Source organism: Plutella xylostella, chromosome 23 (assembly GCF_932276165.1).
Source record: "Plutella xylostella chromosome 23, ilPluXylo3.1, whole genome shotgun sequence".
Classification (NCBI taxonomy): domain Eukaryota; kingdom Metazoa; phylum Arthropoda; class Insecta; order Lepidoptera; family Plutellidae; genus Plutella; species Plutella xylostella.
Genome location: NC_064003.1, coordinates 805,445 through 821,943, shown reverse-complemented (window position 1 = coordinate 821,943; position 16,499 = coordinate 805,445). Strand labels below are relative to the sequence as shown.

The following is a 16,499-nucleotide window of genomic DNA, read 5'->3' as shown; positions in this document are numbered from 1 at the left end:
CGCGGTGAAAATCGTTCTAGATTTTTTTTTCCAAAAATCTGGCCTTCTTCGTCCAATTTGCTGTATTAAATTCCACGTAACCCGCAAATAATATCCTTTTCCTACCGTTTGACTTTCTAGCAAGAATTCCGAGTGCACAAAACCACGATAGTCAGAGAAAACAGTCAACATGACTTTGACTAACAATCGATGGAAGACATAAAGGAAAAATCACCGCGAGTACTAAACACAACTCTGGAAACAGCGTTTAAAAAATTTTTGTGATGATTGGATAATTCGTTGCCGTAGTGTATCGTTTCTGAAGAAGCATACTTTGAAGGTGATAAAATAAATTTGGATGAATAACAAACATTTTGTGTTTTATTGATCCAGTCTCGATACTTTTTACACAGAGTATATTGTATTCCGGCCAAATACGAGTCCAACTTGCGAAATGCATTTTTTTTTTGGTTATTTTCTTTCCTTTTCACGGAAAATATAATGTATGTGTAAGTTTTTTTTATGAAAACGTCTGTTTTGGATGGACGAAAGGACAAAAAGTAATTATCTAATCGTTTTTATTAGGGTTCCGTAGCCAAAATGGCAAAAACGGAACCCTTATAGTTTCGTCATGTCCGTCTGTCCGTCTGTCCGTCTGTCACAGCCGATTTACTCGGAAACTATAAGTACTACAGTGATGAAATTTGATGGGAATATGTGTTGTATGAACCGCTACAAAAATATGACACTAAATAGTAAAAAAAAGAATTGGGGGTGGGGCCCCCCATACATGTAACTGAGGGATGAAATTTTTTTTTTCGATGTACATACCCGTGTGGGGTATCAATGGAAAGGTCTTTTAAAATGATATAAAGTTTTGTAAAAAACATTTTTCTTAAAGTGAACTGTTTTTGAGAGTATAATATAGTATATATATAATATAGTAAAAAGTATGTCCCCCCCCCTCTATTTTTATAACTACGGGGTATAAAATTCAAAAAAAAATAGAGGTGATGCATGCTAATTAACTCTTTCAACGATTTTTGGTTTGATCAAAGTATCTCTTATAGTTTTTGAGATAGGTTGATTTACGATGATGATGATGCTGCTACGGAACCCTTTGTGCGCGAGCCCGACTCGCACTTGGCCGGTTTTAGTGTTATTTATCGTCCATTTCCGCTCTCTTGGAAAAGCGAGGGGATGTCATGTTGAAATTTGAACCATAATTACATATTATATTATATGAATCTATAGCCCCTTGATGCCGTGAAAAAAAAAACAATAATCTATGTAAACGGAAAAACTGCATGGAAGTAAGTACATATAATTATGTAAGTACTACATACTTACATAATTACATACTTACATACTTGCAAAAAATAAGTAAAACATCAAACATAGACATAACCAACTATCGGGTATTTTCCGTTAGTCTCTATCTAAAACTATGAAGTAAGCAAGAAATGCGTTAAGTTATTACATAGTTAGCTTTTCTTAACACATAGGTACCCCTAATTATATTTATCACAGAACTCTCTTTTTATAAAGTTCGGTATAAAGACAGTCCACTTCTGGGACGCTTGTGTCGTGTTGAGCCATAAATATGGATATTCGTTGCTTTTATGTATAAGTTATTATACCTAGTAGCTAGTATAGACTTCAGTAAAGAGTAGGTAAAATTAAGTATCAAATCATTTATTTATTCAATAAATATTTACATAATTAAATATCGTTTCTTTTAAAACATTCTTTGACTAGTATCACTCTGGTTGTTGACTGTTCACCAGCCGTAGCTAGCGCCGAGCGAGGAGTAGGAGACGTGCGACACGGCGGGCGCGGCCGAGTAGGAGACGGCCTTGAGCACCGGCGCAGCGGCGGCGTAGTGAGCCACAGGGGAGGCGTAGTGAGCCACGGGGGAGGCGTAGTGAGCCGCGGGGGCGGCGTAGTGAGCCACGGGGGCGGCGTAGTGAGCCGCGGGGGCGGCGTAGCTCTTAGCCACGACGGGGGCGGCGTACGCGGCGTACGCGGGAGCGACGCTCTTAGTGACGACGGAGGTGTAGGCGGGCGCGGCGGGAGCGTACGACGCGTAGGCGACGGGCGCAGAGTGGCTGGAGATGGACTGGTAGGAGACGGGCGCCACGGACTTGGTCACCACGGGGGCGGCGTAGTGGGCTACTGGGGCGGCAGAGTAGTGGGCTACTGGAGAGCCGTGGGAGGTGTGAGAGGAGTAGGAAGAGACTGCAGACACGGCGGGGGTGATGGTCTTGGTCACGACGGGAGCGGCGGCGTAGGTGGCGACGGGGGCGGCGGCATAGTGGGCGACTGGGGCAGCGGCATAGTGGGCTACTGGGGCGGCACTGTAGGTGGCGACGGGGGCGGCCGAGTAGTGCGCCACGGGAGCGGCGGCGTAGGCCACGGGGGCCGAGTGCAGCAGGTTGCCGGCTGAAGCCAGGCCGAAGGCGCAGATGGTGATGAACAACTGAAAGAGAAACATAAATGAATAATAGTTGAGTTTAATCCAGGATCTCTTCTATATAGACAAGGGATGGTGACCAGGCTAATAGTAGAGTAAGTGGTGTTTAATTAGTTTGATAACGATTAGAAATAGGTAAGGGTTGTACAGGGGTAACATCTACTGGTATTCCCTTTGAGGGATAAGAGTAGATTGCGATGGGTTGGACGGAAAATCACTTCTTAATAGCACTGGAATCCTAGTAATTAAAATAATTAAATTATATTAATTAATTAAACACAACTGTTTCGTACCTTAGCGTACATGTTGATGCTGTGTGGTTAACAGTTGGAATAATTTCGATATCGTTTACGCTCACTTTTTATAGCAGTGAAGACAAGACAAGTATTGAGATCTCATTCAAGTTTTCGACCCGTTCTGCCTCGGGCAGTTTATGTAACGGTTACAATGTCAGGGTTAAACTCTGCCCAATACTTGCATTGTATTGTTGTGATCTTTTGAACTTGTTGTTACACAAGTGGTTATTGTGTAGGATGCTGGTATGTTATAATTGGATCTTGTTGTATTGAACTACTTTACTTTGATGCGCTACTTATTAGATTTGCCTGTGCAATGGTTTGATATCTAAATATAGTTTTTATTTCATGATGAGTTGTTGTCAAACTGTTTGAGTCTTTAATATACCTAACAGAAATAGTAAATTCCAGATATCCATTTCATTTATGCTACCATTTAATAATAAACAGGAAGGCACTATTTGGTTCTAAATTGCGGAAAAAGGCTGATATTCAACTCATTACCAAATTTAATTAATTAGAATAACTAGATAAGTCAATAATTTAAATGTACTAGCGTAAATAAAAACCAAATGTAGCAACGGAATGACGGTGAAAATAATAATGATAATGACAAATAGCTTCTGAATTTATTTATTTATTATTTATTTATTTATAATACCATATCATCACCATAATTTTGTGATCCTCAACTGCTCAAAATAATTCTCCACAAACTCTTTCCTCGGCCTTCCTCATCCAGCAGTCTCTCTTTCTTTATCATCAACCACTTTTTCTTCTTCACCATGATGGTGAAAGGATTAAGCAGTCAGAATAGCGGCATTCGGTGACTACCTAGGGTGCATGTATAAATTACATTTGAATAGATATGTCACTCGGAAATACTCTTTTCGTGCACCCCTGTGTATTTAATGTATGTATAGGTACAATTTTACAGTGTACATCTGGCTAAGATCTTCGGTCCACCGGGCCGGACGGCGTCCCACTATACGCATTGGCCTCTACTCTAGCTCTGCATTTACTACACTGATCATCGGTTCTTAGAAAGTCCTTTACAGGGATATGCTAGATACGATATGTTTCGATGCATTCCTTCAGACTTTGCTGAAATTGCAAGAAGGAAAACGTAGGTCCAGCATATAAATGTATTGCTGTGTCACTTTAAGATAATACGGACAAAAAGAAACAGATAATATAAATTTAAGGTCGACGTTAGTTTATAGTAATAATTAAAATGTTCTGGAAGGCTAATATTTCCCATACAAAAGACATCAACGCGCTGCTTGAACTTTCAATTTTGCAATTTGATATAGTGCTGGTGAAAAAAAATGAATAAGTTCGTTTGATTATAAATAGGTACATAAGGTTTTGAATAATAAGTATATCTGCGTATTTCAGTATAGGTTTTTATATAATGTTGCAATTTATAATATGAAAGTTTGTTAGCTGTTGGGTGGTAAAGAATCTTTACCACACATCATCAAAGAAACAGCATTGTCTTTATGATATTATTTCTTTATAAATAATTTGTTAGTTTCTTATCAAGTTACTTTGAAAATTAAGAGAAAAGGGAATAATTAATCATTGAGTATTTCATAGAAAAAAAAACATCTAAATCAAAGCTATGAAATTTGTAAAAATACTGCATGAATAAGACACATTTAGACACTATGATAAAAAAATGCACAAATTCAATTAAAATATATATTTATTATAATCATTTCATTTCACAAAAAACATAGACCGTTTTCAAATAACCAGTTTCAAAAAATTTTACACTTCAACACAAAAATATTGAATCTCACAATTTGAGCATTAGGTACATAGTAGCATCTGAGGGCAAACATCACTTAAATCACCAGACGTATTTGCCGTACGCTCCGTAACCACCGTAAGAGTAAGGAGTCGCAGCGTATGCTGAGTAGGGAGAGTAAGCGTAGCTGGAGACAACTGGCGCAGCGTACGACTTGACTAGCGGGGCAGCGTAGGTCTTGACTACTGGGGCACTGTAGCTGTATTGAGACACGTGGGAGACGGCTGGAGCGTAGCTGACTGGGGCGACGTAGCTGACAGGTGCTACATAGCTCTTTGCTACCACTGGGGCAGCGTAGCCTCCGTAGTACCCTCCGTAGCCAGCGTAGCCGAGGCCGGAGCCGTATAGGTTGCCAGCGGCGGCCAGGCCGAACAGGCAGACTAGGGCGACAAACTGGGGAAAGAAAATAGGTGGTTAGTTAAGATGTGGGGAAGAATGGGGAAATATTATGGTAAATAATGATGTATGTATAACAACATAGATTGTTGGGTATTAGGGATCAGCTTCAGAAATTACATAATATTATGTTGTCAATAGGTGCACAATTAATTATTAGTGTTGCAGAAAACAAATGTTGCTAGAAAATTAAGGGATGAATTTTTTAAACACTTTCCTTACCTTAGCGATCATTTTGATAATATTCCTTGGAATCCTGAAAGTGGAATGATGTTCGACACAAAAATACATGCTTTTATACTATGCATTTGGCGGAAACAAAGACGGAGACATGGCCAAGGCTTGCGTAAATTGGAGCACACTAATGTATACTTCACATTATTATTTTATACTTTGATACCACTTTAATTACCTCATAAGTAGGTGATATAAAATTTTGGGAAGGTTAAATTATGCACATTTATAAACAAAATGTGTGTCCGCACATCTATCAACGCACGTCAGAAGATCAGAAAAACATTCAATAAGTTTATGATAACATAATTGTTATAGTGATCTTGATGCTTATCTATTGTTTGTAGGAAGTTTGGCTTTAAATCATTTCAGATATTAATCGCACCATGGTGTAATTTTTTTAAGGTCAAGAACGAGTTGCTATCATTAATTATATGTTACGTCTTTTATAACAATTACGATCTGAATATTTTTAATACGAATTAGGTTGATATAAGGTTATTTTATTTAAACCCTATCGCACACTGGGCTGAAAGGGATTCCATAAATTTGATGTTGTGTCCGTTGGAATTACTTATGAAAAACAACAACATCAACTTATGAAAATTATTAATTTTTTGCCTATAATATTACCTATATTATATTGTTCAGAAAAAACATTATAATATATTATGAGAAGTAATAAAGAATGTTACAAACTAATCTACCTATATATTATACAAACTAAACCTATGTACATAACTAAAACTATATGTAGAACAGACCTTCTAAGTCTGGTCCCTGTGGGAGGGTTCCCAACACGCTGGCGGCATTGCCCCGCTGGATCGCCAGACTCAGGCGCTGGCGGAGGTACGCCCCGGCTCGTTTGTCCCCTGAGACGTCTGCGAGCCGAGAAGTGATCTCTTTGACCAAACTTTTGGCATCCAGACCCCATGGCCCCACCGTTTCAACGCCAAACGAGAGAAATAAGTACGTGCTGTCGAGTGACCTGTATTTCTCCCGTTTCAGGTTTTCAGCAGTACCAGCCGCCGCTCCCGCCGCCCTGGATGTGTGTGGGACGTGTGACGCCGCCAGTGTGTCGACGCACGTGGCATCCCACACTAGCGACCTCCCGTGTGCCCAGGGAATGAGCGACATCCCGTCGGTCCTCTTCCCGTCGTCGCGAATGACACCGGCAGGTTCCAGCACCGCCGGGGTGTTGACTGACACAAGGGCCCGGCGCAGGATGTCGTTCAGTGCGGCATGGCGGGACAGGCGGCCGGCACTGCGTCTACACGAGAGGCCATGGTGGCCTAGTTGGTTGACCTCCGCTCCCCACGGGCAGTGATGGGGCTGGACAATTTTCATGCCAAGGCGAAGGCCGATCGCCGTCTGGAAAGACCTGTCGTCGAGGAAGGTTCCCACCTTCGGCGAGGGCAGGGCATGGAGCCAGAGGCCTGACTCGCGTTCTGCCGTATATATATATATCCTATGTTAAACTTATTCCTTTATTTATTTATTAAATACTTAGGTACATATCATCATCATTATCATCATCATCATCATCATCAGCCAATCATAGAGCTTTCCCAAGGAGCGCCGCAGGCTCAACTCCATTTTAAAATATCTGAATTTAACTCCAGAGTAAGGTTTTCCTTATTATCAACTAAAGTTGAACTTTTACGAGTATTGTTGATTCTGAGGTCAATCGTAAAATTTTATACTGTATGAAAATGTGTAAAAAATGACTTCCTACTTAAATGTAGGTACATTATATAAACCCTTTACGTTAAAATCAAATGTGCATTCTGTTCTTAAAATGTTGTGCTGTGGTGTCGATAACGTATAATTTAAGTTAAAACAAAACCGGGGTAGACGAGTTCTCGAGTGGATACCACGTACAGGCAAACGCAGTGTGGGACGCCCTCTTGCCCGCTGGACTGACGACCTTAGGCGGGTAGCCTGTAGCCTGTAGTGGTTGCATGAGGAAGGCCGAGGACCGAGTGGTGTGGCGCTCCTTGGGAAAGGCCTATGTCCAGCAGTGGATGATTAATGGCTGACGATGATGATGATAGCTAGGTATAATACTTAAACCCAATCTGCATCTTGTCTGTAGGTTTTTTCAACCGTGGATGCCGTATTAACCAGCAAGCGTCTAGTCTAGACTAGGGTAGGCCAGTTGTTTTTGATACGTCAATAGAGAGGTTTTTTTCGTGCACCCTTTTAAACTTAGTAAACTTTGGTCAGGTTACCAGATTATTTAAATACAACAAGAAACTTTGAGTTTTGCGAAAATTACTTTGTTCATGTCTGTATTTTTCTAATTTGCCTAATTCTTTGCATACTTTCTTTGTTGTTGAGGAATGTAGGGTCTGTAGAAGGGATGTTTTTTAGTGAATGGAATTCCTTTCTTTATTTTCATTGTGCCGGCAACACTGGGCTTTGTTGAGCGAAGGACCCATCGAGCCTGAAATGTCCACAAAAAGAGCCTTCGCAAGTTACCGAGAATTTTCCAAATTATACAGGGTGAATGTTTATTAGTGACGGTCCCGTTCTGAAAAGCGTCCCGTCATAGTAAACCACTTAACACTATTTATTATGTCATCACTAATAACGTTACATCCTGTACAAGTATCTACAGTTTATATATTTAATTGTAAAATTGGAATTTTTATACTTATTCTCGTATAAAATAATAAACATCTACCTAATTACCATATACAACTATTGCCTCCCAATTCAAAAACCACTCCATTGATCATTAAACTAAAGCCTGCATTGAATTATCGACACAAAACATGATGTTGATAAATGAAGCACTCTCAATTTCTATACAACTTTGACAGCGCAGCAACAACACACAATCATTCAATATTCACACCTCACACACGCTTCACACACTTGCGCTAGGTCAAGGTCGGAGTCGTACAAAGAATAGAAAAAAAAAGTATGTTATGTATTACGTACGGCATCTTGAGACAAATTATGCCGTGTTTTCTTATGAGGCTTTTGTTACCAAGATGTAAACAACCGATGCCGATGTCAATGTTGATTGTAATTTTCTGAATGAAAAAATTAAAAAAATCATTTATTAACACCACATAAAAAAACAATAAACATTACAATTAAAATTAAATGATAGTGATGTATTATATTTACGGTGTAGAATTGACAGGTAGATATTATCGGTGTCCCCTACACTAGGTAAACCCGTATCGTGGGATTCGTTGGGGACAGTAGGCAGATCAGACAGAAAGTGTTCATAACTGTTTGAATAAACTTAATCGAACTTCAATAGGTAATGAAAATGAGCTTACACGAAGATTTATTTAATACATTTTAAATAATAGTCCATAGATTTTCCACCCAGTATATAAAACACAGTAAAATTGGTTAAGAAATAACATATGTCCTTGGAGTTGGGGATTGTTCAGATTTTTATTACTCGCTGTATAAATCATTACCACCCGGTAGACGCTGGTATAATAAAAAAAACATTGAGTTTAATATTAACAATAAGAACAATGTGTTTTCTGTCTTCTATTATAGCTAGGTCTGGAATCACAAAATTGCATGACCAGCAATGAGATTTTCCTAAAACTGTCTATATTTAATTTGAGTTGGTATTTATAATTTTAGTTAATAATAATAAAAAAAAATTAAGTTATGTCAGATACTATGCCTATTCACTTTATCCCTCAAAAATAGAAAAAAAAACGTAAATATAACATAATTAATATGAATATTTATATATATATATATATATATAAATATATATTTTTCATTTATATATATAGGTATATATTATGATTATTTATATATTCAGAACTTATATGTAGTTACGTATTTTATATTAGGTATATTTGGTAATTATTATTAAGTGACTTGTTTTATTTTTGTAGTAATAGTGTTGTTTTCTTTTTGCACATCTTATAATAAAATTTTCTTGCACCTCCTGTGGGTTGACTGGTAGAAAATGCTTGTAGCATTAAGTCCACCCTTTGTACACTTATTTTTATATTTGTGCAATAAAGGATTAAATAAATAAATAATTACTGGAAAATCGATCATAAATCTCTGCCTCACCTCTACAACTCTAATTAAGTAGTTAATTAAAAACTTGTAAGTAGGTACTTAGAGGGTGAGAATTAAAACAGTCTTCTGTTTAATGTTAATTCCAAGTTGGAATACATTTACTTTAGCTACGGATTTGCGAATAGGGTCATCGAGGTTGCACATTCCCTCCTTATAAATAAAGCGGGGCTTGTCATATGACAAAATCAATAGATAGGCACTGTTTTTGTTGAAATAAACTTGTTTCTATTTTTATACCATAAAGGTATTGATATAAGGTGCACAGATGAAGAAACAATAATGAAATGGAGGACGGAAATAGATTACATATACAGGGTGTTGCAGACCCCCTGAGTCACCTCCTTTCGGCTTAGCATACCCTTTTTGCAACACCCTGTATAAAGTATCTTGCTATAAGTAATATATTATATTCATATGATTGTCAAAACTATATATTATTTACTAAAGAATAGTAAGTGATAGTCCACTTATGCAAAGGCTGCTATTTTCATAGTCGTTTTTATATATGCGCAGGTTCTACTTACCTAATGAATCGTTTTGTAGCAAAAAATATATACAATTAAAAGTCTTAATTAACATTAACAGCTGTAGGTTCTGTAGGAAAGCCCTGTTTAAAACGTGTAGAAATTCCTGGTAAGTAATTATATCTTGGCAATAGTATCTAAGATGACGCCGCTTGTAACTATATAAATTTCGAAATGCGGAACTTTTAGCGTAATGTAGAACAATAAGCATTTATTATCCTCATGCAGCTATAAATAGGAAGGAAATTTACGGTAAGTAATTGTGTTTGAAATTAATTTATTATTCGTTTATTTTAAGTTCTAAAAAACGACGGATTCAATGCATTCGGACTGGGTACTTCTTGAAAGAAAAACATGATCGAAGCGTGGGACTCCCTGCTTACCGCCACTTATGTTATGATGGTCTTTCTAAAGTGTAGTCAACTGTCAACACACATTGAATGTCACACAGTTGCGAAAATTGTCAAGGTAGGTTCGTTTTCGGATCGTGTGATATTCACGTATAGATTTTCACTCGTGCAGTACTAATTTATCGGGTTGCCTTTCTTGGGTACAACTTTACTTGCGTCATTGGACATAATATACTTAATATAAACAGTTGAGGCGTGTACTAAAGTTATTTAGTACTGACCCAGTGTTATAGGGCTATTTAATTGCCATTTTTATATATTGTATTCTGTGGAGAATGGAACCCCCCGTCCTTTAAGTAGTCTATATGTTAACTCCTGCACTTTCTAGTAGGTACTATCGATCATACTATTCGTTTTTAAATCGAACTTTTAAAACTTTTACTATAACATACCTACTATTCGTTTTGAATGACACAATAACATCAGAAATTATTTCGTATTTCGAATGCAAAATAAACACAACAAACTGAACTTTAAAACTGACTTTAATTTAAAATGGCGGCATAAAAAATACACGTACAAAAAATAAATATTCACAAAATACAAACAACTAGTTACAGATCTGTACAATATAGGCTACTCGATTACCATCCGTAGTTGGCAGCCAGTCCGTTGTAGGCCACATGAGACACGGCGGGCGCGGCGGAGTAGGCCACAGCTGACTTCAAAACCGGGGCATGAGCGTAGCTGGCCAGAGGAGCGTGAGCGTAGCTCGCTACCGGAGCATGAGCGTAGGACACCGGGGCTTGAGCGTAGGCGAGGGGAGCGGCCTGAGCGTAGGAGTACGGGGCGGAATACGCGTAGGACGGCGCAGCGTAGCTAGCCACTGGGGCGTGAGCATAGGCGGCTACAGGAGCGGCGTGGGCCGTGTGGGTCGAATACGAAGACACTGAAGACACAGCTGGGGCGACAGACTTCACCACCGGGGCTGCAGCGTATGCTGAGTATGCCGGTGCAGCGTACGCTGAGGCTGCGTAGGCGGGCGCGGCGTAACTCGCGTAGGGCGCAGAGTAGGCGCCGTAGGCAGGCGCGGCGTAGCTCTTGGCAATAAGGGGGGAAGCCCCGTAGTGTCCGTAGCCGAGCCCGCTGGAGTAGGCGCTCAGGGGGGAGGCGAGCAGGTTGCCGGCGCGGGCGGCCGCTACTGCGCACAGGAGGACTAATAACTGGAAGAGAAAGAGGTGGTGTTTATGGACGTTTCGAGGTAACAGATTGTAGATTCGTTCATATTGCTACACAAAGTTTCAGGAGAGGAAAATAAGAAAACCTATCTGTGTGCAAGGTATTACAAAAATGAATGAAAGATGTTTAGGTAACATAAACAGGTTCTCTGTACTCTGACCTATTTATTTTGAGTGGTTAGGTTTTAGTTTTAGTGGGTGTCCCACGTGTAATAATATACCTAGATCGTAAGATTTATTATTGTTTATCCAAGAGATCCCAGGGGATCGAAAGTGAAAAGATAGAAAAAGTCAAAATGCGTTGACCAGTATTATGAACCAGACCAATATTATGAACACAAAATCCGAAATAATGGTGGTCCCCGCTAACATGTATTCCATAAAAACCAAACACTGTAAACTTTAACACTAAAACACAGCACACAACTTTACAAAACAAATAAGTAAAGTCAACATTTTCTGTACCTTGGCTGCCATTTTGCTATTTAAAATCCACAAGACAAGTGATACCATTGCAGCGATAGTGCAAAGCTTTATAGCAAACTAGGTTTACCCCCGTGCGCGCAGCAGCCTGATCCAGGGGAGCCTAGCGATCCTAATGAGATAGTGTCTTTTCATCGCCCTTAGCAAAGTACGCGCGGTTTTAAGAAGCGATCGTGATAGTGCGTCGTAAGGAAATGGGAATGAATACAGCTTCAATCGACTAGGTAGGTACTATATTTTATATGTGCCATATTTTTTTGTTTTGCTAGTATTTTATATAAATGTTAAAGAACTTAAATAATATACCTAGGTAATAATAATATAATTATTAACTGTTTAAAAACTTTATCCCCGTTTCATCTCAAAACGCAACAGAATCGTTTATCTTTCTTGGATACGTTTTATGAGCCGTCATTTATTCGTCCCTCAGTAATGCTCGGATATGGCCCGGATCGTGTCAAAACGGACAGGCTTTTGTTTAGAATGTGTCATTTTTGACAACTATGACACTTTAATTCTGTGTTCAGTGTTGTAAGTTGGGCGAGTGTTATTAAATTAAGGTTGGTTTAGTGCCCTAACGGATCGAGGTTAGCGTAAATTACTTATTTGCTAATTTAGGTACTACATAATTACGGTTTTCGTTTCATCTGGATTACTGGGTTCAAATGAAATATGCCATGTTATTGAATAAGGTTATGGTTTTTGATTGCTAACCTAGTTTTTTGTAAAATTTTATAATAATTATGTAAGTATTGAATAAACTTATTTGCAGCACGGGATTCGAACCCAACTCTCTGTCGTAAAGGACTTTATATTACTATATAAGCCAGCATTGGCACCGCTTTGAAGTGCCTCAATTAGCTTTTTCTAATCTAAAGGTGATTTTTAAGAGCAACTCAATGTTTTGTGAAAAAAAACAGCTTACTTACAGAACATGTATATTTTTAATCCATCAATTAATTTAAAGATACAAATTAGCAGTTTATTTAATACGAATTTTCCATTGATAAAATCTTTTAACTTTACCTACTACTTAACTCAGGTGTTTCGTAAACACCTAGTTAGCAAGATTGATCGGCTTTAAAGTGTTGACGCAATTCTATTGTTAACGGCCGAAGATTTGCGAATCTATCTAGTGTTGTGGAGCTGCCCTTATTTGTATCCGTCTATACTCTGAAATTATCCAATATACTCAGTCTTAAAGCAACCGGCGTTTCACTCAGATGTCCCCGTAGCGACAACCCTTATATGGCGACCTTGCCAGTCGGCGCGACTCGCGTCGCGTCCTGTCCTGTATTTAGTGCGGAGATAAAAATAATTAAATAATAATTAATGTCGGAACATTAAAGTGAAATAATTAATTAAATTAAATGGTGGCGTGTACCTAGTTATTTTGGGACTATCCGTGAAAATAATCGTGATCGTAATGTTCGCATAATACTATATTTTTTTTTTTCAATGAACGAGATATAAAGAAGAAATAAAATCATGGGGAAGCCTCAGTCTAAGGAAGAAATAATAATAGCGCAGAACGCAGCGGGTTCGAATGCTTCTTCATTAGAGGAAATTAAAACCCATCTTAGTACGACCAATGTAATCCTCACTGCAATGATTATCATGTTCCTGTTTGCTGGGTGTCTCTTCATGGCAAAATTATACAAGAGCTGCCATACAAAGTGGATTCGGCGTGAACTGAACAGCGGGCATTTGCGGCGTTCGGTGTACCGTCTTCGTGGCAATCCGGACCACAAGGAAGATGGTTTGGAGCAAGTGTGAACAGACCAATTAAAATTTGCCAGTTAAAGTGATCGCGTAAAATTCGTAAATTAGTGCATGACGACGCGACCGTCGGTTGATGTATATGGGCGGCTGCGACATTTCGATGCCCATATGGAGATTAAGTGGTAAACATGGACTATAAGGTACCGATTTTAATTAATAATTAAACTCTAAGCTATTGTTATTTTAAAGTAGACTAAAGTATAGGTATAAAAATGGTCAACTGTAATTTGCCATGGCAGATAAGCTTAAAAATATTATATGTAAGTTAAAGTTAATAAAAGATAATCTTGTAAAATTAAATCAGGCTAGAAGAACGCCAGAAACTTTAAAAAATAAATATGATGAAGCTTCTAGAGTATATGCTGAATATGTCAAGTGCTCGGAATTAATAGATGAGCAAATATGTAATAGCGAGATAAAAGGTTCCGATATTATAGAGATAAAAGAAATTTGTGTTAGGATAAATACAATATATACACAAATTCAGGAATTTTGTTCAATAAGTAGTACAAAAGAAAGCCAAGAAATGGAAAAATTTGATTTAAAAACGGCTGTGGCCTTGCTGCCGATTATTGACAGTAGTGAAAAATCTGTAATGCAGTTAATATCGGCTATTGAAATGTATGCGTCATTATTACAAAATGATGGTAAGCTGACGTTGATTGATTTCGTCCTCAAAACGCGTCTTTCAGAAAGCGCAAAACTTAGGCTAGCATCTAGTTATACATCAGTTTCTAATCTAGTAGAAGACATGAAAAAACATTTATTGGTCCAAAAATCTTTCACCGCTCTTCAGGCGAGGTTACTTCGTGCGTCACAAAATCAAAAGACCATAGAAGACTATGGAAAAGAAATAGAAAAACTTTTTGTTGACCTAACTATTTCGCAAGCCGAAGGAGACCCAACTAAGTTTGAAATTCTAAAGCCAATTAATGAAAAACAGGCTATCAAGCGGTTCTCAGACGGATTGCGAAATGGTCACCTAAGCATAATTATTTCAGCACGAAATTATACGTCATTAAAAGACGCAATTCGTGGCGCCAAGGACGAGGAGATATCTTCGGGACCATCAGACGGCGCGATAATGCGATATGACCAGGGTTACAAGCCAAATTACCAACGTTTTCAGCGTGGCTTACAGTTTCAGCGCGGACAGCAGAGAGGGTATTCCCACGGACGAGGCGGAAACAGCAATCGCGGGGATCCACCGAGTCAGCAATGGCGTGGATACTCTACCAATCGGGGCCGAGGCCGGGGATATTTCCCTAGGCACCAGGGCAGAGGCGCAAGGGGTAAGTCATTCCCTAGCAACCTGAGTCGAGACCATCATGTACATTATGCTGATGACGCAGTTACGCCGCCAGAAGAAAATTTTCTAGAACAATCAGGCGAAAACAGCATGTTTTTTCGTCGGTCATGCTAATATTTGTGCATATAATAGTTATAACAATGTAATATTAGACACCAATCGACAGAGTCATAATTGGCTCATAGACACTGGCGCGTCGCTTAGCGCCATAAAGTACGAGAAATTGAGACATCATAACATTCCAATCCATAATGGAAAGGTAAGAATAAACGGAGTGTGTGGTGAACTTTATTCTGAAGGTTTTGTTTATCTAACACTTGCCTTTGAAGGAAAGGAATTCGTACACAAGTTTCACGTGTTTAAGAACTTGTGCTGTAAATGTGATGGAATTTTAGGACTTGATTTTATAAGCAAGTACAATGGAATTTTAGACTATGAGTTAAATATATTTTCACTAAAGAATAATAATGAACGAACTTATATACCGTTGCAAATGGGTAATATTGGGTTAAATAACTACTTAACAGTACCGCCGCGATCAGAGTCAATACATTTCGTGTCAACTTCAATGAATGAAGATTGTGTGGTTTATCCAAGTCAACTGAGTGAAGGTGTTTTTATGGCCGGTTTAGTAGTGAGTCCGGTAGATGGAAAAATACCTATAAAAATTTTAAATACAAGGAACAGCGAAATTAAATTGAGTTTTTTCAAACCACAAGTAGGTTCACTAGCGGAGTATGATTTATTAAGCTATGAAAAACCCGTAAATAATGCTGAACGTGTAAAGAGAATGTTTAAGGAATTAAATTTGAAAGGATTGAATGGGGAAGAACAGATGGAAATAGAAAAAATATGTGCCAAATTTTCGGATATTTTTCATTTAGATGGAGATAAGTTAACAACCACCAACATTTTTGAACAAAAAATACAGTTAAAACCAGACACGGATCCAGTTTACACAAAACAATATCGCCTACCTAAATTTCAGGCGGGTGAAATTAAAAAACAGTTAAGAAAAATGTTGGACGATGACGTCATAGAAGAAACCAAGAGCCCGTGGTCCAGCCCTATTTTACTCGTACCTAAAAAATCAGTTTCAGAAGAAAAAAAGTTTAGGCTTGTAATAGATTACCGAAAATTGAATGAAAAAATTGTTGATGACCGTTTCCCTTTACCTAACATTCTTGACATTCTCGACGCCCTAACAGGCTCTGTTTACTTTACCCATTTAGATTTATTTTCTGGTTATTATCAGGTGAAATTAGATGATGAAAGTAGAAAGTGCACTGCATTCACATTTGATAAACAATATCAAATGAAACGAATGCCAATGGGATTAAAAATAAGCCCCAGTGCCTTTTCACGAGTAATGACAGTTGCCTTATCCGGTTTAAATTACGAGAAATGCCTAGTATATCTTGATGATTTGATTGTTTTTGGGAGAAATTTATCATCACATAATAAAAATTTAATAGATGTATTTTACAGACTAAGAGAAGTAAACTTGAGGTTAAATCCGAAAAAGTGCGAGTTTCTAAAAAAGGAGAT

At 38.3% G+C, this 16,499-nt stretch overlaps 3 protein-coding genes across 3 annotated transcripts; all 3 read right to left on the bottom strand.

Annotated features, from left to right (window-relative positions):
* Nucleotides 1-1,658: 1,658 nt before the first annotated feature.
* LOC119692511 (cuticle protein 16.5) lies at nt 1,659-2,786 on the bottom strand. The gene is made up of 2 exons (XM_048629649.1): nt 2,746-2,786; nt 1,659-2,458 (listed from the first exon to the last, which is right to left on the bottom strand). Exons 1-2 carry the CDS (start codon nt 2,755-2,757, stop codon nt 1,760-1,762), a joined length of 711 nt encoding a protein of 236 aa, XP_048485606.1. The 5' UTR covers nt 2,758-2,786; the 3' UTR covers nt 1,659-1,759.
* Nucleotides 2,787-4,516: 1,730 nt separating this feature from the next.
* LOC105397834 (cuticle protein 70, isoforms A and B) lies at nt 4,517-5,315 on the bottom strand. The gene is made up of 2 exons (XM_011569848.3): nt 5,180-5,315; nt 4,517-4,954 (listed from the first exon to the last, which is right to left on the bottom strand). The coding sequence occupies exons 1-2, from the start codon at nt 5,246-5,248 to the stop codon at nt 4,604-4,606; spliced, it is 420 nt and encodes a 139-aa protein (XP_011568150.3). The 5' UTR covers nt 5,249-5,315; the 3' UTR covers nt 4,517-4,603.
* Nucleotides 5,316-10,666: 5,351 nt separating this feature from the next.
* On the bottom strand, nt 10,667-11,882 carry LOC119692585 (cuticle protein 16.5). Its single transcript, XM_048629651.1, has 2 exons — nt 11,843-11,882; nt 10,667-11,362 (listed from the first exon to the last, which is right to left on the bottom strand). Exons 1-2 carry the CDS (start codon nt 11,852-11,854, stop codon nt 10,784-10,786), a joined length of 591 nt encoding a protein of 196 aa, XP_048485608.1. The 5' UTR covers nt 11,855-11,882; the 3' UTR covers nt 10,667-10,783.
* Nucleotides 11,883-16,499: the final 4,617 nt, after the last annotated feature.